Source organism: Carcharodon carcharias, chromosome 6 (genome assembly GCF_017639515.1).
Source record: "Carcharodon carcharias isolate sCarCar2 chromosome 6, sCarCar2.pri, whole genome shotgun sequence".
Classification (NCBI taxonomy): Eukaryota; Metazoa; Chordata; class Chondrichthyes; order Lamniformes; family Lamnidae; genus Carcharodon; species Carcharodon carcharias.
This window is the reverse complement of record NC_054472.1, coordinates 55,156,785-55,183,091: the sequence shown is the minus strand read 5'-3', so window position 1 is coordinate 55,183,091 and position 26,307 is coordinate 55,156,785. Positions and strand designations below refer to the sequence as shown.

The 26,307-nt window shown below is 46.9% G+C and overlaps 1 protein-coding gene across 1 annotated transcript in view; it reads right to left on the bottom strand.

The window, feature by feature from the left end:
- Nucleotides 1-26,307, bottom strand: part of amph (amphiphysin) — a 289,286-nt gene that overhangs the window by 41,943 nt on the left and 221,036 nt on the right. The window contains exon 12 of the mRNA XM_041189423.1: nt 5,498-5,608. Within this exon, the coding sequence (XP_041045357.1) occupies nt 5,498-5,608 (111 nt within the window). The remainder of the gene's footprint in view (nt 1-5,497; nt 5,609-26,307) is intronic.

The following is a 26,307-nucleotide window of genomic DNA, read 5'->3' as shown; positions in this document are numbered from 1 at the left end:
AAGGCAGCCACCATGGTCCTAGCAATTTCCTCAGAGGGGCTTCCCTCCATCATTTGCTTTTTCACTTCTTTTCAATTTGCTCATGAAGGAGATCTTGTGGTGCAGTGGGCAGAGTCCCTGCCTCTGACCCAGAAGCTCTGGGTTTGAGTCCCACTCGATGGCCATGCAATGTGTGTCCATATTACCGCCAAGCAGGTTGACTATCAACATACAAATCCTTCCAACACATGCAATAGCAGGCAGTAAGTGTGGAGGAGATTCCTGGTCAACCATGTGATTGGACCAAGGGCGGGCTGCCTTCCTGAACAGGACAGCTGCCACTAGGAAGTCACCTCCATTTTGGCGGAGGACAGTTACCCCTTCAATCCGGCTACCTATTCACCATGCTCCGATATTAACTTGCACTTTTAAGCATGAGCAGAACATCTGGAAGAAGGAAGCAGGCCCTATTTTAAATGTGCAGATCAGGTCTGATGATGTTATCAAGTCCTGAGCTGCAATTTTAGTTGAAGGGAAGGGTGGAGGGCAGTGGCAGCCACTGTCTCAGGCAAACCTGTCAGAATCTGAATTATGAACCAGGAGAGGCCCAGAAGATAAGTTTAAATAAATTTATTTTAGGCCTCCTCGTGGGTTAGGGGAGGCAGGATGCTCTTCCAGGCCTCACAAGGAAGGTTTGAACCATGATCCCTTGTGACCTTTGAGAGATCCTCCACCCCAATAATCCCAACCAGGTCCTCCACACTGGCTTCTCCCTACCACGGATGCTTGTCAAAGGCTTTACTCCTTCCTGATCCTGCTTATTTCACCATTCTGCAAATATGTCCAGCTCCAACCTGGAAGGAGCCAGAAACATGACAGTTTATCACCAGAGTCACCTTCACATCAGCCACTGGCACTGTGGTCCTGGCCCTACACTGGGATTGCAGTTGTGGCTACAGCAGTTGGCAAATTTCAGTGACAACTTGCTTAGTGAAGCACAGGTGTCTCGGACATTGGTTGGCACTGAGGTTCAGGTGGGAGGCTTTCTCCCTCAACCCCCAAAGTCAGATAATGGTCTCGTGCAGAGAGCCCTTCTCCACTTCTCCTTCCTCTTTGAGCAGCTTGTCCTGCTCTCCATGTGCTCTGCTTATTCTCTTGTCATGCTCCATACCAAGGGAAAACACTACAAGTTCATCCAGGTCAGTAACTGGTTTGTGCAGAGGTTTTGAAGTTCAGCATCTGCCACACCACTCCTTGTTGACACTTGAAATTTGAAACAACTACGGAAAGCAGGAAAAATGTGTAGAATAAGGAACTGCCAGAAAAAAAAATCAACCAGTAACTAAATTGTAACTAGTGGTACAGGAATCAGGGGAGGGTCTTTTGGGGAATATTCAGAGGTTAGGAGGGTGCAGTGGACCATAAATGGTAAGCACTGTGCAGGCATGTTTTATTAAAGAGAATGTGACCTTTCTTTTGACGCCCATTACAAGATGGGCTTGGATGCTGTAATTCAGCTGCCTTGTGGAACTATTACCTTACTTGCATTGAAGTTGTTGGCAAGGGCAGGGGCTACTAATTGAGCCTAGGAAACAGCCTCAACTCTGATATAGAGGCAAATATGTCACAGCCTCCTATCAGATTAACAGTTGAGGGACTCAGATTAAATCTTAAAAGTGAAGAGTTGGAATCATGTGATTCTGTTTCCTACACATTCAGTAAGTTTTATTACTTTATATATCCTGGCATGGAATTTCACCTACAGGCATAAACTCAACCCCTAGAGGTGTGCATTAGCAAACTTTCCACAGCTGACTACAAAAAACACCAAACGGGAACTTAACTCCCATAGAATGGTTTCTCCTCCCTCCCTCAGGTTTTTCTTATTCGTTCATGGAATGTGGGCTTCACTGGCTGGTCCAGCATTTATTGCCCATCCCTAGTTGCCTATCAGAAGGTGGTGGTGAGCTGCCTTCTTGAACCACTGCAGCCTATGTGGATAGGTACACCCACAGTGCTCACAAAGTGGCACCCCAAATACATGTCACATTTGCCCGACATTGTTCCAAACCCAGGTCTCCTGTCTGAAGGCTCATCAGTCTGATGTTTTCTTATAATGGGCAGAATCTTCCGACCCGCCAGCAGACGGAATCATGGCAGCTGGGGTCACTTAATTTGGCAGAAGGTAAAATATCCATTTCCCAATGGTGGGATGAACTGTTGGAATTTTGTTCTCTCGACTTTCAAGGTGGGTTAAAGGCGGGAGCCCTGTTTGCATGCATGCTCATTAAAAGGCCACTTTGCTGGAAGTAAGTTCGCGCTCCAAATTAAGCTCCCTGCCAGTGAGAATTTAGCACGTTCAGTTTACAGCTATATATTAGTGGTGTGCGCCTAGCGAGCTTCACCTCCTCCATGGCTTTGAGGTCATTAGATGTTGTTTTCGCCTTCTTGGGGACCTCACATAACTTCACTCATACCGTGCGCCGGTAGCAAAAGCTGCACTGAGGCTGGTCAAGGGAGGTAGGCAAAGGCTGGAGGGGGGTGAGGGGTGCAAATGCTGGGTAGGGGAGGCAGGCTAAGGGGAGAAGAGGGGGTGGAGAATGTCTAGGGAAGGGGGGGGAAAGAGTACCGGTGAAGTGGGGTGGGTGGGGATGTGGTGGGGAGAGAGTGGCCAGGAAAGTGAGGGAGAGTGTCATAGAGGACCAGGTTGGTGGTGTCGACAGTGGGGTCCTGGGAGGTTAACTCAGGGCACTGGTGATAGGAGGGAAGAGTCTGAGTCAGTTGGGGGGGAGTGGGCTGGGGTAGAGTGGCTGGTTCAGGGTGAGAGTTTGGTAGGTGAAGGTTTCATGGGGGTGGGTCAAGGAGGGGGACTAGACAGGTGGCTCAGATAATGAGAGGGGGCAGGCTCAGGAAGGGTGTGGGGATGGCGATGGGTGTCGGCTCTGAGGGAAGGAAAGGTATATGGAGGTGGATTGTGATTGGGTCCAGGGTAACGTGGAGGTGGGGGCAGTTTGCTTCAAGGGTGACAGAGGAGAGAGGAATGGTGATATTGGCTAGGTCAAGGGTGATGGGGGGGATGTTGGTGTGTGACAGGACACCATTTATCAAATGTGACCTTGGCCACTCAGTTAGTCAGTCAGTGAGATCCCTCAAAGTCGGAGGAGGGTCTTTTTGGGTGGGTGGAATTCAAGGTCACCACAAATGGCTGACTAAAGGGACACCCAATAACCATGAGCCAATTGCATGTAAAGATGCTCAGTTGTGTTCTCCTCTCTATGATGAAGCCCACATGGCAGCAGGTTTGTTCCCGACTCACGGGACCATAACATTGAGATCCCAGCAAGATGCTGCCATTCATTCAGTGCCATTTCCCATAGGCTGCAGCCAGGGACAAGGATGAAGGGAGGGAAGGAGGTGGATGCTCCAAGGGTCACGGCTGATGGATGGCAGCCAACTTATGACTCCAAACCTCCATCCTCGTGGGTGAATGGTCATGGCCGGCAAGGGCTTATGTGGTTAGTCTTTCTAGGATGCCAAGGCAATGGTCTGTAGAGAAAGGCTCACATGGTTCTCTTCACCCTGGTCAAAGAGCAATGTCTTCATGAGCAGTCATGTACAAACAGGAGGAACACCCATCTCTGGTTCTCCAGGATGTCCTTCACCTCGAAGGGTTGGGGTGGGGATGCCGTGTCTAGATGGAGGCCAGGCAAAGGGCTTAGCACTGGCCTGCTGGCTTTGAGATGGAGGGAAACCTGTAAAGGACATTCCCACTTAATGTATCACTTCAATTTGTTCACAAATTCACTAAGACATCCATGATGCAGGCTACTGGCAACCTGCCTTGGTAATGGTTCTCATCCAGCTGAGGAGGTAAAGGGCCCATTGCAGGTTGGCACGGGACCAGAAGGAGCAAGGGCCTGAGCAGCAAGAGGCAAGGGGGCCTCTAAAAGGTTAAGCTGCTGGGGAAAATGGTCCACTGCAATGGCAAGCATTAGGCCAATCATGGGTGTATTGCAGGTAGTGCTCTTATCTAGAAAGGAGTGAAAGGCAATGCCAGAGGCACCCTTGTATGTCCTGGGATTTGGTTGCCCACATCTGCCAGCTTCTTCAGTATGAGCTGCAGCTGCAAAGGCTCTGGAGGAGTAAGGCGGAGCTGCTGACCTGCATTGAGTAGATGGTTGTCTGGGTGCCTGTAAATATGGCACCAGGATCTTGGACCCCATGGGTCAATGGCATGGCTGGCGACTTCCTGCCCCCTCCGCCGCATGGGTCGCCGAGCTTCTCGCAGATGCTAATTAGTAAGCTGAACAGCGGAAGTTCATGTGTGTTCAGCCGTTCCGCCACCCAGTGGGAATCACACTGACTATCCCACCTGCCATCAGACTTAGATTCCAGGATGGGAGATTCCGCCCAATATGTTCACAACACACCAGAGGCAAGGGGCAGCATCAATTGCTCATTTCTAGTTGCCTTGAGGGCATTAAGAGTTAGCCACAAAGTGTGGAACTGGAGTGACATGTAAGCCCTGGCTAGGTAGGAATAGCAGGGTTCTCTCCCTGAAATCAATTTATTTTTACAATTATACAACAGCGATCTTGATCATTTTTTCTGACCAGATTTTAATGGAATTCAACACCACATTGTGCCTTTGTGGGATTTGAACTCATGGCCAAAGGCTACTGTATTCTGTGGTATTAGTTGACTGGCTCAATAAAATAGTTTTTTTTGTTTCTAATTAATCTTTTGCACAGAGCACTGAAGAATGTAAATACCACGCTGATTCAGAGATTTTAACCCATTTTAAAATTTTAACCCCTAGAATCCAGGTGGATGAGGGTCGACTGAGATATAAAAAATTTTTAAATCTCAAACCTGCCTTCAACCTCTCCACTTCTGGGTTTACTGGAATTGGGCAGGGAGCAGAAACCAACCCACTCCCAGGAGGCGGGTGAACTATTCTAATATAATGAGGCAGGAACCTCACATTTAATCTGTTTTATAGGTTTAACTCTGGCCAGCTGAGTTTCACAGGCCTCGGGAAAGCGGGTAGCTTGAGGAAGGTGAAGAGGGCTTCCGGGAAAAGTGCCTTCACTGCACTACTGTGGACCAGGAGGGGCAGTAGTATTTCCCATTGACACCTCCCTCACCACAGCCCTACCACCGCAGGCATCAATCTACCTCCTTCCCTACTACCAGACCCCGCACTCGGCCTTCCAATCCACCCCCATTCAAAGATCCCCCCACCCACCAAGGTTGGGAGTTTGTCACACAACCCCCCCTTTCCCCCACCCCCTCACTACACTCCCACAAACACAGCAGCAGTCTCTTTCCTATGGCCAGCTCTGGAATGCTCAATGCCAGAAAGGGAGTCAGGCATGTCCATCAGGTGCACTTCCAGGTTTTCCGACCTATCCTCCCCCTGCCCTGCTGCCCACCCACTTACAAAACCCATCCCAGTCAATATTGGTTGCTCTTCATTTATTCTCCACAGATAAGCAAGAAATGCTGTGGTACAGACCTGAGCATGTGGCGACTGACTTTGTGTTATTGGGGTGGACTGATCTGGTTTGAAAGGATCAAAGTCCAGGTCGAGTAGTGACTCCACTGGTTGAGCACCAGGTTGTTCTGGCTGTGAAAAAGGATAAGAGAGAAATTGTTAAAGCACATTTTAGTTTTGGCTCCTCAACATGAGCCACCATTTTTCTCTGTGGAAGTCTCTCAGTGCAAGTCTACTCATACTAATGATAAGAAAGTTCCAGAGTAATAGCATTTTGTTAACACATGGTTCACCGCCAATGGTCCCCACACTGATCATCCCCACACCACTGGTCCCTGCACCGTTATTCCCTGCACTAATGATTCCAGAACCGATGGACCCAGCAGTGATAGCCCCTTAATGGGCTAAACAGTGGCTAATCTCTATTAAATATCTATAACTTAAAGCTTGTAATCTAACTCTTATCAACAAATTCAGATGCATGAGATCAGTGACAAAACACTGACTAAATGGAATATAACATAACAATACTGAGATCCTGGCTCTCCAGCAAAAGCTATGCCTGCCTCATTAATATAACCCTGCCAGATATACAGATTAAGGGCAGAATATTGCGCTCATCGGGCGGGCACACACCCAACCCGAACAAGCAAGCGATGAGGTCGGGCAAGTGTCCCAACATCATCGTGTACATGCACGATATTTCGGTCGGGGGGCGTGCACAGGAGTCGGCAGCACACCCACCGACAATTAACAAGCCTATTAAGGCCATTGAAGCTCTAATTAAATGAAATTTTTTGCTACTTGTCCAACCTTATGGTTGGTGGGGAGGCGAAAAGGCCAAGTGGCCTTTGGATTTTTTGCGAAACCTCATCCACGAGAGGGATGAGGTTTCGAACAGTGATGAAAAAAAGATTTTCAAATTAACTTCTAACATGAGCAGGAACATGTTATTAACATTTTTAATTTCTTTATTTTTTATTTTCAAAATTCTTCAGCTCCCTGAGGGAGCTCAGTGCCTCAGGGATCTTTTACTGCACGCACCCATGCGCACACATGAACATCAGCGCTCGCGCTCCTCCCGCCCCCACTCCGGCAGCGCTGAGCGTTTCAGCGCGTGTTTCATGCTGGGGGGTGGCAGTTAATTGGGCCTGATCCCAGGTGGTGGTGGTCGGTTTCACGACTGCTCACGGGCCTGTCATCCATGCCTGCCCGACGAGGCAGAATTCTGCCCTAAGGGAAGAATCACTACTGTGGTTTGTCAGACAAGCTAAGGTGATGTAAGACACATTCAACCCTACCTAATGCAATTGCTTTTTTTTCCCCAGAAGGATGGTTTCACAGCAAGTTATATTGACAAGAAATATTTAGAGGTTTGTGGAGCATCACAGTTCCATGTCTGAGGGCTTTAAACAAGGCAGGTCTACTGCCAGGGCTCATCTAAGCCTCACTCACTGTGACACTGCAGGTTGATTGATCTGTTCATTACCACCCCTGGTACTGAAACTGAAAACGACTGCTGCTGAAATTTATTTTACTCTGAGGCAAGAGACTTCTCAATCTTGGGTAAAATTGTGCTCATATTCATCACTTATCTTGAAATGGTTATTGAGCGTTATAGAGTACTTTAGGCATCAATACTCTTAAATCACAGTTTATTCTGTCATAATGTGGTTGCAAAAAATTAGTTCATTATCAATCATGTAATGATGGGAATAAAAGAATTACTCTGTCGCAGTTTTCATGTACTTATTCTAAGTCATTAGGGTCTGTTCAAAATGGACTGGAACACATCCTGTCAGTTAGAAAAATGCTTAATTATAAATCTAGCAGATATTTCCTGCTCCATATGATAGTGCTGCGATTTCCATTCAGTAACACCTTTGAAGTAAGAAAAGCTTAAATTTTAAGATCTGGTGACAATGATGAATTTTAAGCACAAAGTGAATCTAACAAGGCAAATTCATGGTGGTGGTGGGTGGGGGTGAATGCTCCTAAATTGGACTCTCGCTAAATATGAGGTAGGTCAGACATACAACTAATTTTGCCTTGAGGAGTGTCAAATATTATACAATGAAACTTGCAGCGCATTCAACTATTTTGTTGAGTTTGGTGTAAGACAAGGCACCTCCAAACTGCAACACTTAAACAGCAACAACTTGCATTTATATAGACATATGTCCCACAGTGCTTCACAGAGGAGTCAGAAATATCAATCTCAGGGCCAAAGAGAGAGATCATGAGGTTGTTTTGGGGGTAGCATTTTAAAAAAGGAAAAAAGGAACTGACAGGGAAATCATTGGTGGAGATGGTCTGGCTACAATTGGATAAGAAAAGAGTAAAGGATTTATACTTAATCAGCAACTTTCATGACCTCAGGATGTCACAAAGCATTTTACAGCCAATTAATTTCTGTTGTAATGTAGGGAACATGGCAGTCAATTTACACACAGCAAGGACATGCAAACAACAATTAAATAAATAACCAGATAAACAGTTTTAGGTCTTGGCTGAGCAATGAATGCCGGCTAGGGCACTGGGAGAAATCACCTGTTCTTCTTTGAATCTCCTATGGCTATTTGGGATCTCCTATGGCCACCCAAGGTGGCAGACTGGGGCTGAATTCTTCAACTTTTCTGGAGGTCCTGTTGCTGGGGACAAAAAACAGGAGACGACCCTGCTCCGGCCAACAGCAGGTGGCAGTCACCTGCAGCGGCATCTTGCCAGCTGCAACCACTTATCAGGCTGCCACTGGGTTCGCTGTCCAAGTAAGGATGGCAGCATGCCCCCTAGAGCTGGTGGCCCAAACAGAGAGTCAGCAGCCTTGGCAGCACAACCGCTAGTCGTGGCCATTGCTGAGGCTGCAACACCAGGCAAAGAGCGCTGCAATGGCAAGGTGCTCTCGAAGAGCAGGTAGATTTTGGGGAAGAAGCCGGAGCCAGGCCACCAGGCCTTAGTGGTCCGGGGAAGGGGGGGGTTGTTGTGGTGAACCAGCAGCGGCGTTGCCTCAGGGATGACCATTGCTGTGGGGGGGAGCCCCTCCATGGACCATGGAGCTCCAATCAGGGAGGGTCCCCACCTTGGGAACCCGCTGGGAGGCTGCCAGAGCTTACCTCATGGTCTCCCCACGTGGCAGCAGGCCTTACAGACTCAGACAATCTGCCTGTGGGTGTGGGAAGTTCCCCTTAACTGGGTCACTAAGTAGCCCAACTTTCCACCTGTTGTTAGCCCCGAGCTATTGAGGGCGGAATCGTCCCAGATTTGCACAACTTGCGGGAGCGGTTGGGAAAAAAGTCTCTTTACCCGTCAGCCGCAATGGTGGGTTTTCCCGTTGTATCGTCGCATTCCCGGCGCATCCTGCCTCATTAATAATGCATTCACAGGGAACACTCCAGATCACTGGTGGGCGGGCTCGGATTTGCCCGCCTGCCGTGACCTCAGCGCTTCCTCACTCCGGGCGCCATATTTAAAGCACACCAGAGGGCAGCCTACTTCATGTCTACAGACCAGGACTGCTCCAGGGGACAGATGGCCCCGAAAGCAAAGAAGGTGGCAGCCCTCATATTTAGCAACACCTTTTTGCTGGACACAGTGGAAGGCCACCACGATTTCCTCTACACCCTGCTTTGGCCACAGGAGGTCCACCAGAGTCACCAATCTGGCCTGGGGAGCAGTGGCAGCATCTGTCAGCACCACCGGAGCACAGATGAGGTCAGCCATCCAGTGCAGGAAGAGGATGAATACTCTCATCTATTCTGCAGGGGTAGGTCAACCACCTCATCACTTTCAGCTCACACATTCACAAACCCATCACACATCCACAGTGTTTGGATCCTGAACGGCCTTGACAAGGTGGATGTGGAAAGGATGTTTCCTCCTGTAGGTGAGTACAGAACTTGGGGGCACTGTTTTAAAATTAGGGGTCGCTCTTTTAGGACAGAAATGAGGAGAAACTTCTTCTCTCAGAGGGTTGTGCGACTTTGGGACTCTCTGCCTCATAAGTTGGTGGAGATGGGGGTCATTGAATATTTTTAATGCAGAGGTAGATAGATTCTTGTTAGACAAGGGAATCAAAGATTATCGGGGTTAAGTGGCAATGTGGAATTTGAAACAGAAGAAGATCAGCCATGATCTTATTGAATGGCGGAGCAGGCTCAAGGGGACAAATGATCTACTCCTGTTCCTATTTCTTATGTTCTTATCTCACACCTCAAGGGACAACACCACTAATTCTCACACACACCCTCACATCTCCATCAGGCTTATACCCTCTGAAGCTCGTGTCCTCATTCCGTCCGTGGCTCCATTCACCACACAAACCTTCTCCGCAGTGCCATGCGTCCTGCCCACACTCTCTCCATCTGTTTTCATTCAGGAGAAGCTGGCTCACAACAACGGGGAGAGACCCCAGACCAGGGATGTAGTGGCCCACTTTAGGCCTCTCACTCACTTCGAGGAGCGTGCCATAGTGCTGACTGGTGAGGACGTGGACCATGTCTGCTGTGATGGTGAGGTTGGCAACGAACACCCATGTGAGGATCCTGCATCACATCATCCCTCTCTCAATGCAACTGAGTGCTCTCTCTCCTGCTTTTGCCTCTGCTGCCCTGCACTAATTATCTCTACTTTGGTTCACAGGCAGCTCTGCCAAGTGACCGAAGCCCTCAGCCAGCTAGTCCCTCAGCCCCATCCACGTCCTCACCTCCAGCCAAGAGGACACCTCCTCCATTGAAGAGCCAGAAATAAGTAGCCTGGAAGACCCATCACAGCGCTTACCCACACCCCCCACCAGTGCAGAGACACAACCTCAGTGGGACCTAGATCTACATCTCGGGTTCACAACCTGGTGGTCACCACACGGACACATGTCCGCAGCAGGAGGAGGCAGGTTAGCCGAGCTCCCTGGCACTCGGAGGACTGCTGGGGAAAAGGCATCTGTGAGGTCCGAGCCAGATGACGAGCCTCTGGACTCGGCCTTCCAACTCATTGTGGAGAGTCAGCAGAAGGCGGGGAAACATCATGCAGAGCTGTTGGAAGCCTCAACAGAGTGGCACGTGAGTTTGAGGAGTACGTTGCCTGCTCTCTGATGAAGTGGTGCCCACGTGTGCATTTATGGAGGTCTCCAGGGGGAGGATGGCGGATACCAAAGAGACCCTGGTCCAGCAGAATGCAGAGATGCGCGCAGACCTGCACTCCATCGCGGTAGCCATGGGTGAGTTTCTACAGTGGCAATGCAGGAGGGAAAGGGGCACCTCAACATCCCTCCAGGTGCTCCTTCCCTCAAGGAGTCAGGCCTGGGCCCTCGGGCACCCGAAGGCAAGAGGAGCGGCAGCTGGACACCCCTGGATCATCCACTCAGGAGTCTCAGAGGCTGTCCTCTCCCTCCGAGTCCCCTGTACCTGTGACCCCCTCAACCATGTTTTCTATCACCACAGACGGCGCAACTGGCCCACAGGAGGACAGCCAAAGCAGAGGATGCCAGCTGAAGGTATCAGAGGCAACAGGGCCAATCACTGCACAGGCTGTCCCACCCCTGATGTAGATGTCAGGACAGCACCTGGAAGAAGTGGTAGGCCTAGAAAAGTTAAGAATTTCTGATCACAAATGGTTGCATGGGTGAAAACATTTTATCACTTTATAATCTGAAATTATATTCACTTTCACTGAATAATGTGTAATGTTGTCTTTCAGCTTTATTGGCAGGCTTCGCAAGTCCTCCCACTGCATCCCCCCCCTCACTAGCAGTTCAGCTGCACCCAGCTGGCCCACGAGTGATTCTGGAGGGAGAAATGTGTGTGTGGCAGCGCCTTTCGGAGCCTCGTGCAAGCACCCTCCCACCACATGGAGCCTTCCTCCATCACACTTATCTCATTGTCCTGAGCATTTTCAATGCTGCCTGCTGGGGGTTCTCTTTCCAGGATGTCCAGGTGAACATACACATTCCCTACCTTCCTGAGATTCCCACCCCATCAACATTGATCTTCCCAACCTCCTCCTTCCCACCCTCAGGGTCCGTGTCTGCTTCCAAGTGCCCACCACCCCACCAAACACCCTCGCTGCCCCTTCTACTGCTACTGATGCGTACTCACCCTCCCACTCTTCCAGCTCCCTCTGCCCCCTCTCATTTTCACCATTCCCTCCTACCACACCTACCCTCAGTTCGCTGCCCAGGAGGCAGTCATTGACTCCACAGACCCCTCCCTTGCATGTTCACCTGGACATCCTCCATCCTTACTCCCTCCTCCTCCCTTACTCCCTCCTCACGTCCCAACCTCACACACCCCTGACACCTGTGTTTCCCACCCCCCACAACCCCCAGTACACCTTCCTCTCCCAGTCACACTGAGACCTTCTTCTTCCCCACCCCTCACTATAGGAGCCCATGGCCAAGGCCATGATGTTCTGAAGCAGACCCCAGACATCAGCGGAGATCTCCCATGTCCTGTGAGCTTCTTTGTGGCGGAGCCATGTCCATGAGAATCCATCCAGCATGTGATGCACGTGTTCCTCCAGGGTCCGGTAGCTTTAGGGCTGCAGCATCTTCTGCTCCTCAGATGCCCGCAATCTGAGCAAGGCCCTAATGGTATGTCCTCACTTCTGTAAGACACACTTGCCCAGAGATGTTCTGGGCCAGCGTGTTCTCCCGCCAGTGTAATGGTAAATCTGGCAAGGGGGTTGATTCCGGTTGGGCCTTATTTTGCATCCCATTAACGGGATGCAAAGCGGGTTCACGCTGGCCTCCAGTGGGATTGGTGTCCCGCCATGGCAGACACCATCGGATGATCCCACTGTGCTTTCATGCCGATATGAAACTGATTTTTGGCCTTCTCACCTGAGATGCACGTTGTTAGCAATATACCATGGCGGTGGGAAGACATCAGGCTCCTCTCCCGACACTTCCCCCATCATATTGTCAGCCTTCCCAGCTCCAATGGACTCTGGCTCTTGATTTAACATCTAATCTGAAAGACAACACTCCTGACATTGCAGCACTTCCTTAAAACTGTGCTGAAGTGTCAGCCTCAATTATGTATTACAGCTGCAAATGGGGTTTGATTCGTCAACTTCTGGTTCAGACACAAGAGAGCTAATCTAACAAATGTAGCCAATGGGTGAGTGTGCTTTCTGGCAGCTCATGCTCACAAAGTTTGCTCCTTGGAATAGAATTCATGGAAGGGTAACAGAAGCAAAAACCTTAAGGGCAGAATTTTTAGCTCAGTGGGCAGGCGCGCACCCGACCTGATTGGACGTGAAATCACGGAAGATGGGGGCTATGAGTAGCTGGCACGAAAGCGGAGTTGAGGCCTGGGGCAGACCAGCCATGATCTTATTGAATGGCGGGGTAGGCTTGAGGGGCCGAATGGCCTACTCTTGCTCCTATTTTTTAAATTCTTATTATGTTCTTATGACGTCAGGCGAACGTTCTGAAGCAGACCCCAGACATCAATGGAGATCTCCCATGTCCTGTGAGCTCCATGGCGGAGCAAAAGTTGGAAGTGCGCCCACCGACAATTAAGAGGCCAATTAAGATAATTAATGGTGCAATTGTCTCCAATTTTTCATGGTCCGTCCAACCTTATGGTTGGGGGAAGGCAAATTAGCCAGACGGACTTTACACTTTTCATGAAACCTCATCTAAGGATGGGATGAGGTTTCTGTTATTAAATGAAAGAAAAAGAAAAATCTATGGACAGCATTTTCATCATGTATATGTTCAGGTGACTGCTTGTGATGCTTGCACATTTTTTTCCTGATTTTAAAAATTTTATTTCATGCTTTTCAGGTCTTCAGGCCCCTGAGGCAGCTCCCAGCCTTCAGGGAGCTTTCTGTCAGCACTCGTCCCTGCCTGCGCTGACGTCAGGGCCCAATCTCCTTCCGGCCCCCACCACCCCCACCCCCCCCCCCCCCACCCCGACCCCGGCAGCGATAAGCTTATCAGCGCGCGCTTCACTCTGGCTGGCCATCGTGAAATCGCAGTCGGGGGCTGATCGCGGTTCACAGGTCGTTTCCCAGCTGATCCCAGACCCGCCGATTGTGCCCACCCACCGACTTAAAACTTCTGTCCTAAGAGTCAGTCAAGAACTAGTAAGTTGCTGTGAAGGGGGACTTTAGGTTATTTTATCTGGATGGACCAGGTATGATAGGCTAAGTAGCCTGCCTCATTTGTCGTCTTGTAAAAAATATCATTCATCATTTGATCTAATGTCCAAATTTAGTCGACAAGGAGCTAAAAATTAGGCTCTCAGCCCACATTGTATCGCCTTTCAAATAAATGCTTTCAAAGAGTATGCAAAAGATTCCCATGAGCACTGAAATGCCTTTCAGCAGTTTTCAAGTCTAGGTTAATTACTAAGCTGATGTAAACAAGCAAGGGAGGCTACAATTTATGACAGAAGGTTCAGTACATACTGTTCAGAGAAATGACATTAAAACATTGAAACACAACATACGTTTTGCAAAGGCCACCTGTTGGCATAAAGCATCATGGCTATAGCATGGGTTGCAGACTTGATCCAATAGTGTTATTGGGGTAAGTTTTGCAATATTATACTCATGAAAGGTAGCCTTCATTGCCAGCAACATATGTCACAATTTAGTACATATGCAGCACCCAAATATTCAATCTGAGTTTCCAGGCAGAGCAGCTCCTTGTTGGGAGTGAAATGCTGGAAAATTCTTCCACTATCTCCCACTCTCACTGGGGCCTTACTGGTATTAGAACTTTGAAGGCTGCCATTCTGCTTTTCTTCCAACTGTGTTTTTTTCAATTTCTCCCTTTAGTCCATAGGACTAAGGTACCTAATGATACCAGATGGTTTCATTATCCAAATGGTCCTTGGTTACATGTTTGGGCCCAACAGGAGTTTCAGGCCATTTGACAATGGAGATATCACGGTGAGTCTGACCTGCTCCTTTTTTTATTTGTTCATGGGACGTGGGTGTCGCTGGCTGGGCCAGCATTTATTGCCCATCCCTAATTGCCCTTGCTCAGATGGCATTTTAAGAGTTAACCAATTGCTGTGGGTCTGGAGTCACATGTAGGCCAGACCAGGTAAGAATGACAGATTTCCTTCCCTAAGGGTATTTTTACAACAATCAACAATAGTTTGTGGTCATCATTAAACTTTTAATTCCAGATTTTTATTGGATTAGGTCCAGAGCATTACCCTGGGTCTTTGGAATACTAGTCCAGTGACAATACCACTATGCTACTGCCTCGCTCCACCTCCCTCATTGGATGTTTATATACACATTTCAACAAGTAACCTGGAATGGGAATCATGACTAATTTTATTCTTCCTAACTAAGGAACTGAGGTTATTTGCAGTCCTCCCATCATTATGTAGGTTGAGATCAGCTATCGCAACAAAAGTTGAGGATCAATCCTGAGATCCTTCTGATGTGTAAGATTCAGCTATGTTACACCAGCTTAACTACGATGATGACATGCATCTAATCCTTTTACAATTTGTTTGTGATACCTAGGGGAACAGGTGCTGCTTTGGTCTATACTAGTCTTTTATAGTAATTTGTGAAGGGAATCATATCTGTATACATAGAAGGAAAAGAGAGGGGAGGAGTTGTTGATAAAGGAGCATTGGTGTTCATTGCCAGGCTCAACTTGTCACATGACATCTCCAAGGAAACGCAACGCTTGTTCTCCAACGACCTGTAAAACCCACACTGAAAGGTCAAAAAGTGCCCGGCTCTTGACCATTACAGTTGACCTCAAGTCTCAGAATATAGGCACCTTCTCCGTCAGAGATGAGGCACACCCAGGACCATGAGAGATGCAGCAAACAGTGCTCTACAGTGAAGAACGACTGAAATGTACAGTGCTCCAGATGCGTAATACAATTCCATAAAACAAATGTGGTCTTCCAGAGACTTTTGGGCCAGTTTGATGGTCTCACTCAAAAGTAACGTAGAGCTGGCTCCTGTGAGATTGGACTTGCTGTAAAATTCTGGTGGTGGAGCAGGAGTGGAGGCTTTCAGAGCTCTGGGCCAAGGTTTTACAGCCCCGCTGCAGCATGTCTCTCACCGGCGGATGCCGCGGCGATTTAAATCTCCATTCAGTTTGATGGTACCTTAATATCCAGCCAGGCAGGAGAGGCCATAAAGACATGGCCTTAGTGTTACCAGGAATGAAGAGAAGTTTAAGAAATTGGGGCTTTTTTTAACAACAGAGTTCAGAAGGTTAAGGGGTAATGTTATGAATATAAAATTTATAGGTGTGTTTTGTTTTGGGACTGTATCTTTAATTTAAGATAAACTTGTCAGTCATGTAACCTCATCTGAATTCTGCTCGACAACAAGGCTTGGTGGCTGGGTTGCTGTGGGGACAGTAGAGCCCAGTTTGACTTACTGGGAAGTGGGTGCAAGATGTTCACACCTGTAGACAATGGTAAAAGCCATTGTGCTAACTGTGGGCAGACTTTTAGTCTCCAAGGGCAGAATTTTATGGCTGGTGGGTGGGCAGAGCGGGAGCAGGCGCGGGTGGGTGCAGACCAGATCGCCGCCCACGATCAGGTCTGCACCACCATTTTACACGGGCAGGCCAATTAAGGCCCGCCCAGCATAATTCGCGGCTCCCGAGGACAGCGGAAGTGGGTGGGCAGCGGCGGGACTGCTATGAGCACCAGGTCCCATGGCGACCCCGTGGCCTGTTTTAAAAAGTTGCTGCAGCCTTTCAAAGGCTGCGAATTTTAGCCAGTGGAAGGGCTCCTCAGAGCGCTACTGGTAAGCAGGCCAGGCAGGAGGGTATCAGGGAGCCAGTGTACCCCTTGTTTTTCAGACGATTGCCTTGCTGCCCTCCTCGAGGAGGTGACAGCACGGTGGGAGGTCCTGATACCCAAGGACGGGAGGAGGAGTCCCCCCCAATATGACCAAATGTGCCTGCGAGGAGGTTGTGGAGGTGGTGAGCTCCCACGACGTGGTGCAACGCACCTGGATCCAGTGCCGCAGCGTTTCAATGACCTCTTGCGCTCAGGAAGGGTGAGTACCATGTTGGCATTGGTTACTTAACCCAGCAGGTAGACATTCCCCCCCAGTGCTGCTCCCCCCCAACACCCACCACCCAAGTCTGAGTGTAGTGACTGCACTGAATCATTGATGGCATGTGTCCTTCGCTGGGTGGGCCAGCAGATATTACCCATGCCTGGGTTACCCTGAGAGGGTGGTGATGAGATGGGTTCTGCATCCACATCGTGTGGTGCAGTGACACCCACATGACCGTTTTGGAGGGCAACCTGGAGGAGCTGCACCTAGGTGCAGTGCTGGAACTCCGGGACATGTCAAAGTCAGGGTGATGACAGGCTGGGAGGGGAGCTTCAAGGTGGTGTGGCACTGATCGATCTGCTGCCCTCTGTGCTCCACGTTTGCGCCTCCTTGCTATGGAAGGTTAGGCCGTGTGCTGCCTCATGTGGTGTAGGCAGCATTTGGCCAAGGGGGGAATGAGGGGTGGGGAACAGCCCTAGCATCTTTGTGTGAGTGTTCAGCAGCAGTGGGGTGAGGAGGTACTGCAGCCCTGCAATGTCCCACTCTGGTTGGGGTGGACCGCGAAGAGAATGCAGGTATAAGTAGCACTAATCAATGCTCTTCTCTCTTCTCTCTTTTCAGGACAAGAAAGCACACAGTGCCGCCGAGCGGATGAGGACTGGCGGAGGGCCGGCCCAAGTGGCAATGCTTAGCCAATCCAAGCAGGAGGCCCTAGATCTGGAGAGGTGCCATGCGTGCAGGCCCACCGGTGTTGGTGAGGGAGGGGTGGCACAGCACTATGTTTGCCCAGCACTGAGGTCACCATTGTTCTCCCAGCAGTCATGACAGTGCTGAATGTTCAGTGATTGAAGTTTGCAACATGGCTTGACCATTGCTTATGGAAGGATGAGCGCATAATAATCCGGGGGACAGGGATGCACATTGACATTGTCTCCACGTTAACTGATCAAATATCATTGTTCTTCCTTTCAGCATCAGCAGAGCAGGGCCAGGAGGAGGAGCAGCAGATGCCCCTCTCACACCTGAGAGCCCTGAAGTCTCAGACTCACCAGCGTCACAGAATCTCTGCCAGGCAGGCACCAGCACAGATACTAGCACCTCGGTGGGAATTAGAACATCGGCTGGTGTCCCGGTGCACAATGGTGAGGACACTTCACAGTCACTGGAGGAGCTGATAGAGACAGAGAGTGCCGATGGCGCCAACAGTTGGAGGACTGCAGGGGACCAGGCACATGCTCAGTTGGTGGCTGATGATCTGCCTCTGGAATCGTCTGTGACACAGCAAGCGCAGGAAATGCGGCCGGGTGTGCGGGAGAATCTGGTGGAGATACATGAGGCAATGCTTGGCTTGGTCTCCGTGGTGGAGGAGTCTACGCAGACCAAAGGCAGTGGTGGGTCTAGAAGAGAGCTACTTAGCATATCAACCTGGATACAAGGTTCCCATATGATTCATGTTGCCATGGAGATGAGCTTTGGGAAGGGACAAGTCCACAGAAAGCCATTCTAGTATTAAGTTACAGGGTTCTAACATACCCCTGAAACTAACGGACACAAGTCAGCCTGCAGTTATCTGAGACTTTTATGTTTTGGGTAAATGAGTTTGTTGGCCAACCAAACTCTAACTGCACACCTTCCTATGTTCTCCTCAATTGCTGCTTGCAATGACAGGGAGAGACTGATGCAAGAATAAACTGATGGTTTATTGAGACATAGGGCAGAGCACCAGATCATATGTGCTCACTCAGAAACCTCCAGAACTAGACTTACAGTTCCCAGTTGCCTGTGCTGTACAGTGATTTATCAGTACTGTCGCATGATCAGTACACTTGCATTCTCTTAAAGGGACAGGGTACCTCACTTTACCACATCCCTCCCCCTTTACTTAAAAGTACAGCTAACAAGATTAAAACGCATTAACTATTTACACAATAACTATTTACAGGTCAAGTCTCTCAGGAGGCCTTCTGTGATGTGTTGAGCGTCGTAGCCCAGCAACCTCGGCTGGTGTTTCTGAGACCTCCTTTTCAGGGGCAGTTGCCCACTATCTTCCTCAGTGGATGATTTTACCATTTTCCAGATGCGGTCGCCTTCACTCCTGCTGCCCCTCCCCTCCAAGCTGAAACAGATAAAGGGCAACAAGCGCAAAGCAATACAGCGATGAGCTACATGATGTGTGAGGAGAAAGAGGAAAAGGAAAAAATTCTTCTTGTTTTTCTTTCCGAAGACTGTCAATGATTTCTCTTTTCCTCCCTGCATGTCCTTTTCTTGGTAGTACTGACCCGCACCTCTGTCTTCTCTTTAATTTCACTGCTGGCTGGACTAGACCCAGGTGCGAGCTGAATGTGAATGAGCTCGGTAGTTGGGTTTTCTAACAGCTCTTCTGAGAATTCAGGGCCTTCTAGCTTTAAAACTTCAGGGCTTTTACACAGCTGCTGCTTCAGCTCTTCCAATTCTTTCCTATTCTCTTTAATAGTTTTCTGGAAAATCACATACCATTGCCCGTTCTTAGCTAATTCGTTCCTTAACTCAACCAGAGACAGGTTTAACTCTTCCTTTTCTTTGTCATATCTTTTTCATGGCACAAATTGGGAGCTGAGTGAATTTTGTAGCGCACAAAATTTCTTCAATAGATTTTCCATTTCCTTTCGAAGAATGCTGACTTCAGCTTAAACTCTGTCCCAGTGTAATGTTTCTACGGGCTTCTTCCGCTGGGTCTTTGAGTACTTATTTTTTCTGCAGCAGTACTTCTGGTTTCGAATTGGGAATTTAGCGGGCCCTCAAGATTTATCTCTCCTAGCCAGTTCGTTCCGAGGAGACGTGGTCCCTTCCTTGACATAACAAATAGGGGTGATTGTGCAGACTGTTCCTCATACTGCACCTTGACTTGACATACCCCTTTCACTTATTACTCACTTATACTTATTTCTTTGCCTGTGTATGTCCTCAGCTTTGTGTCCGAAACTTCTAACTTCAAAGGATGAGTTCCTTTACTCAGATATCTAAATGTATGCTCTCCAATGACAGACATCAACACTCCCATATCAACTTCCATCTTAATGGGTTGTCCGTTAACTGTACTGACTACTTGGATTGGCTCGGTTCTACCCACTTGAAGGTTATATAATGAATATATGCCTGATTCTATTTCTTCTGGTGTTGTTTTAGCCTTTCTCTGCAGTGCAGCCTTATGTGGCCATTGTGATGGCAGAGAAAGCACTTGACTTGTTTGAGTTGTTGTTCACTCACTGGAGGCCTGGATGTATTTCTCTCATTCATTTTGTGGGTTTTCACTGCAGTATCGTTGCTTTCAATGGTCTGGAGCTAAAGAACGTTTCCCATCTTTCCGTGGAGTCTAAAGTTTTCATGCCTTTTGTTGCTGGATTGTTGCACTCGACCAGATGGACAGCGCCATTTTGTGTATCTTTTATAACTTCAGAATTTCTAACAGCACTCTCCATCGGGATAGCTAATTCTAATACCTTATTGAGGTCTAGACTAGGCTCAGCTGGCAAACGTCTTTCGATAGTATCATCTCCAATCCCGCATATCAGCTGGTCTCTCAACATATCACAAATGGACGTTCCGAATTCGCTATGCTCAGTTAATGTCTTTAAAACGGCCACATAGTCAGCTATTGTCTCCTCCGGAAGCCTGTTCCTTGAATTGAACTTGAAGTGCTGCATAGTGACTGAGGGCTTTGGTCTCAGGTGGTTTTGTACAATTTTTATTAACTCGTTGAAAGCCTTCGAGTCTGGGGCGCTAGGTGACGTAATGCTGCGGATCAGCCCGTACATTTTGCTTCAGCATGAGGACAAAAGAAACATCCTCACCTTCTCCTCCCCCGTGATGTCGTTAGTGGTAAAAAAGAATGTTAGGCGTTCGACATACTGAAATCAGTCATCTGAAATGGAGTCGGATGGATCGACACGCCCAAACTGCAGCACCATGAACGACTGCAAGAGGACTGCACTTCCGATAGGCTTTCCAGATAATGACGAATTTAAATGTTTGGCTTACTGCGGAGTTGCACTTACCCTGGGGTCTCTTATAATTTTCTGTCCATAGCCATTTTTCATGTATTTACCAGTTTAAATGCATTGCCGCTTTAAGAGCAGTCACCTTTTTTAACTCTGTCTCTGCAGCTGTCAGCTTTTCTCTGCTGGACTTGTCGTTCTTTTTGAGTTTTGGCGGGATCCCCAAGATTGCGTTTCTGCAGTTTTTTTTATTTTAAACTGTAGCACTGTTTTCTGCACCGATTGCCGACTGTCACCTATTTTATAAGTTGGTGCAGATGCTTTTTCCAATGCTTTGCTCACCCACCTTGTGGACTCTCACTCAGGGGTCATCGTCACTTTTATGTCTTGGGTAAATGAGTTAGTTGACCAACTGAACTCTAACTGCACGCCCTCCTATGTTCTCATCAATTGCTGCTTGCAATCAATAATGAGGAGAGACCAAAGAAAGAATAAACAGTGATGGTTTATTGAGACATAGGGCAGAACACCAGATCATGCGTGCTCACTCAGAAACCTCCAGAACTAGACTTACAGTTCCCAGTTGCCCATGCTGTACAGTGATTTGTCAGTGCTGTCATATGATCAATACACTTCCATTCTCTTAAAGGGACAGGGTACTTCACTTTACCACAGAGACAGAGAGCAGGAGACAGAGGCAGCCAATACTGCACCTGAAGCAGAGAAAATGCTGACTCAATCGGTCATCACACAGAACACAGGTGGGAGCTCCTGCTCAGATTGAAGAGGCCAAGTTCATGAGGATTTAAAGGAGGCTGGAAGATTTGCCTAGCCCGGGCTAAAAGGAAGGAATCTCCAATGTAACTCTCACAGTGAAAGTAAGTTCTGGGATTAGAAGTTACCTGGCTGGGAAAGTGAAAAGGAAGTAAGCCAGCGGGAACTGAGAATAACTTTGGACTGGTTGCTGGAGAATGAAGTGTGCACTGAAGGGACTATGTAACATATAACCATAGCGGGAGATTTTTGGTCATGTTAAAAGTTAAATGGGGAAATTCTTTTCTGTAATTTAGAGTATACAAAAATAATGTTGAGTCAAAGCTGTTTATAGCTCGTTTGCGACAGTAAAAGTTTTGAAATTTGAAATCTTGTTGTATGATCCTTTAAATTAGTCACTCCGGAAATTCAAATATCCTTTTAAAAGTCATCAGTTTCTGTGGGGATTGTAACAACCAATTGACAATTGATAGTCTTCAAGATTAGAACAAGAACATTTGAACAGAGAGCTGGTCAAGTTGTGGAATTCTTTATCACAAACCATCGTTGAAGCAAGGTCTGCAAATTCTTTTGAAAGGGAATTAGTTGCTTGAAAAAGAACAGTGTTGAGGTGTGGACAGGAAAGCAGGATTAGATTGGATTCTAGATTTCACTTCAGTTATGGTATCTCTAGCACAACTCTGGTGGGAAACAGCTAGGGAATTGTTCTGCCGGCTCTCTGCTGATAACTAGCACTTTCTGAAATGTACCTACCAGAAGTGATATTGATTCACTGATGGCACCTGTCTAATTATGGACAGGTGTGTTCAAGGTCGTTGCCTATGACAATAAAACATCTAATGTTGTATTTCCTGACATTGTTGCCACAATGATATTAGATGCTAGAAACATGTCCTGTGTTGCAAAGGACCAATGGAAGGCGGTGCAAAATGTAACCCCTCCCTGCTGAAGGAGTGAGTCAGTCCTGGAGCAATTGCTTCTCTCCCTCCTTCTGGGGAACTTTTGAGTTTAGCTGCGGTAATTCAAACCGCCTTTTCCTGCTCCGGTCAATGACTGCAGCAGCCACTGCCTCGCTGCTATCACACACCTGAACCCTGTGTGGAGTACAGGGGGGAAGAAACATTCTTAAATTAAGCTGATATAAAGTCAGCCAGAGTTAAGGGTCGGGGGTACAATTATTGGGAAGATGCAAAACAGATTCTGTCAAATTAATGCCAGTAACCTCAGCTGCAGGAATACCCAGGCAGGTGGCTCAAGTAGAGAAATGCAAAGGTGCAGATTCCGTGAGCCCGTTTGTACTGTAGTATCCAAGGATTTGATGATTTTGCAGCTGATGTGATGAAGGAAAGACCAGGCGCCTCTTCATGTTGTAAAGCAATGAACATTTGCTGCATCCCTACTAGTTTAATATGCACTCAGTCTTCCCTTCACTGAGCTCATTTTGTCATTACTTCCAATGATGGATTGCAGACTTGAAATCCCTTGTTTTGATAACTGTGAGTTGAGACATAAAGATCCTCATTAGGCATTAATGAGAATATCTAGGGTGGGAATCAAAAATGTAATAACACCAGCAAAATGGAGTAATAATGAGAGCAATACATCTTATATTTACGGAAAACTCAGATCAGCGGTCTACCGAGACACCACAGAGGCAATAACTCTCTATAATGATATGTGATATTGTTTTAGGTTGGCAAAGTCAATTAGGTGAACCAAAGAATATTTTGTTATCTTTTGTCATAAGAACCAAATGAAAATAATTATAATTTGTCAGGAAATATAGGAATAATGTTCAATAAATTATGCAGCAATAAAAAGGAAACTGGGACATGATGGAATGTGTTGAAATGGAAAGCAAAACAATCCATTAAAAGCTACAGCCTGTGAAAGGTTTGTTAGAATTTCAGAGGAGTCAACAACAACAACTTGCATTTATATAGCAACTTTAATGCACTAAAACATTCCATGTGCTTCACAGGAATATTATCAGAAAAAAATTCCCCTGAGCCACATAAGAAGATATTAGGGCAGGTGACAAAAAGCTTGGTCAAAGAAATAGGTTTTAAGGAGGATAGAGCGGTGGAGAGATTTAGGGAGGGAATTCCAAAGCTGAAGGCATGGCTGTCAATGGTGAGGCTGAAGGAAATAGAGGGTTCACATGAGGGAGAGAACTGGAGGAGCGCAGGGTTCTCAGAGGGCTGTAGGACTGGAGGAGATGACCGAGTTAGGAAACATAGGAACAGGAGTAGGCCATTCGGTTCCTCGAGCCTGTTCACTATTCAATTAGATTGTGGCTGATCTGTATCTTAACTCATTTACAACTGCTGCTTTATGTGGGAGAGGGGGTTTCATATTTTGACCAACATTTGCATGAAAAAATACTTCTTACTATCTCCTGAATGACCTGGGTTCTGATTTTAAGATTATGTCCCCTTGTCCTAGACTCTCCCACTTGCAGGAAAAGATTATTTTCTATTCACACAATCAATTCTTTTCAAAATACTAAAAGCATTAATCAATCAACCTTCTAGATTCAAGAAAATACAAGCCTTGTTTATGTAATCTCCCTTCATAATTTAACTCTTGGACCCCTGATAATGTTCCAGTGAATCTGTGCTGCACTCCTTCTAAGGCTAATAAATGCTTTCTAGGATGCAGTGTCCAGAATTGTAGATAGTACTCCAGATCTAGAGTAGCCAGGGCTTAGTATAGCTGTAGCAAAACTTTCTCCCCTTTATATTTAAGTCTGCTAATTATAAAGACTAGCATTCCATTAGTCTTTTGGAACCCCTCTTCCGCAAATGGCAATTGAAGATATATCAGTTGTAAATTTTAAATTTGAGATTGATAGAATTTTACTATCCAAAGATATCAAGAGATATGGGGCAACTTAAGTGCATGAGTTAGGTTGCAGATCAGTCATGATCTCATTGAATGGCAGACCAGGCTTCAGGAGCTAAATGGCCTACTTCTGTTCCTATGTACCTGACTTTTAGTCAGGTATTTTAGTGATCTGTGACCACCATTCCTAGCTTTTCACCATGTAGGCAATACTCACATCTATTCCCTTTTTGGGTGATCTCACAATTACCTGCATTAAAATCCATTTGCCACAATTTTGCCCACTCATTTAATTTCTCTTTGTGATTTTATACCGTTTACACTAATTATGATACCACCAATCTTTGTGCCATTGACAAACTTGAATTCAGACTTTCTACTCTGCTATAATTACTTGCAGGAATCTGAGTGAAGATTGGATGTGGTTCCTTTGAATGCAAAGTTAATAAGTCATATACCTTTGTTTGGAACCAGGCCTTATTCTATAATAAGGAACTAAAGAGCTTGATAATGTTTAGAGATGAGAAGTTGTCAGAATTCAACCTGTTGGAAAAAGGATTCCCACACAAGTGCTACAGTACGTGGATATCAGATTCTATAATGGTGGAGCTGAAGCTGGGAAGCTGATTAACAGGAACTAGAGATACCTGAAGAAAACAGAATGGCCATGTGTCGAGAAACTTGATATTCATAACATAAGTGGGTCTACACAGCCAAAACACACATCAGACTGCACCAGAATAAATGACCATGCTCTATAACCAATGACACAGTGAGTTGGGATGGTCATCAAATCTCTGATGAAACAGGTTCTCAAAAACACTGCAAACATCAAGCCTGCAACTCTAATAATGAATGGTGAAGTAGTGCAGATGCCACACAACAATTTCACTAACATCAATTGCAGCGACTGTTAATTCTAGAACTGTCTGATGTTAGTTAGCACTGCTTTTACTGCTTTCACAGTCGTGCTTATTTAAAAGTTTAATTTATTTTCAGGAGGGAAGCACTGGTGTAACTTTGACCAAGAAGTTAATTGAATCTTCTTCTGTTCCACTGCCATAACTTTGCCGGATGCTTACACACATGGACAGGGTTTGGACCATACTCCCAGTGCTGGAGTGGGAACAGCTCTGACTAACTCGCTGGCCATTGACTCTATAAGTAAGTACAAGAAGCAGTGTGTTTCAGTTTTCAAACTACTGTATGATCGATATTTGCATTAATAATCAACAAGTTTCGAATCTCCATGGTGTTTTCTAATTTCCTGATAACTGAACCGAATAACAAACACTACAGAGCAGTCATGCTCTGCAGGAGATGCTGATAAACAAGAAAATAGCCTAACCTCATGCAGGTAATAATGCTAGCCTTTCAGAAAGACAATGCCCTAATTCTAACACCATGATGATGCATGAAATAAAAGTTATTTCCCCTGGTTACTCAGCAAGTTCATTCAGCGAATAGTCATACCACACAGAACAGCATTGGTGCCAGATTCAATTTCTGTGTTGATCTCAGTTTTAATGGTAGCACAGGCATGACAACTAGCCTCAGCACTTCAGAGTTGGGGCGGGGAAAACTCAGGGATTCCACTCCTGCAGCTTATGCAGAGATCCCCAACTGGAAGTATGCATGGAGTGGAAAGGAAAATAAATAAATGATTGCTCCTCGTGATAATTACGTATTCATAAGCAAGATGAAAGAGTTCTTGGATGAAAGGTCATGGTCTCAGAAGGAGACACAGATTCATGGAGTACATCCTCACACTGAGGCAGATAATTGAAAGGTACTGGGAGTGTGAAATAAAACCCTGTGGCTGTGCCTTTATACTGTAAGCAATACTGAACGAGTGGTAGAAATAGAGAGACAGAACATCCCATTGTAAGATGTCAGCTCTTGGCTCAGCGTCGGCACCACTGCCTTTGAGTCAGCAGCTTGTGAGTTGAAGTCCCACTCCAAGGGCCTGAATGGCCACTTGAATGTAGCACAGCGTGGGTGCTGCACTATCAAGGGTGCTGCCATTTGGACGAATAATTAAATTAAGTCTGCCTCTCAGATGGCTATAAAAGATCCCATTGCACTATTTCAAAACAAGCAGAGAAATTTTCACTTGTGTCCTGACCAATGTTGAATCATCAAGTAATATCACTAAAATAGATGATCTTATTGCCTCAATATTATTTGCGAGACCTGCCTATGTGCAAATTGGTGTTAGCATTTCCTAGGTGACTAAAATTA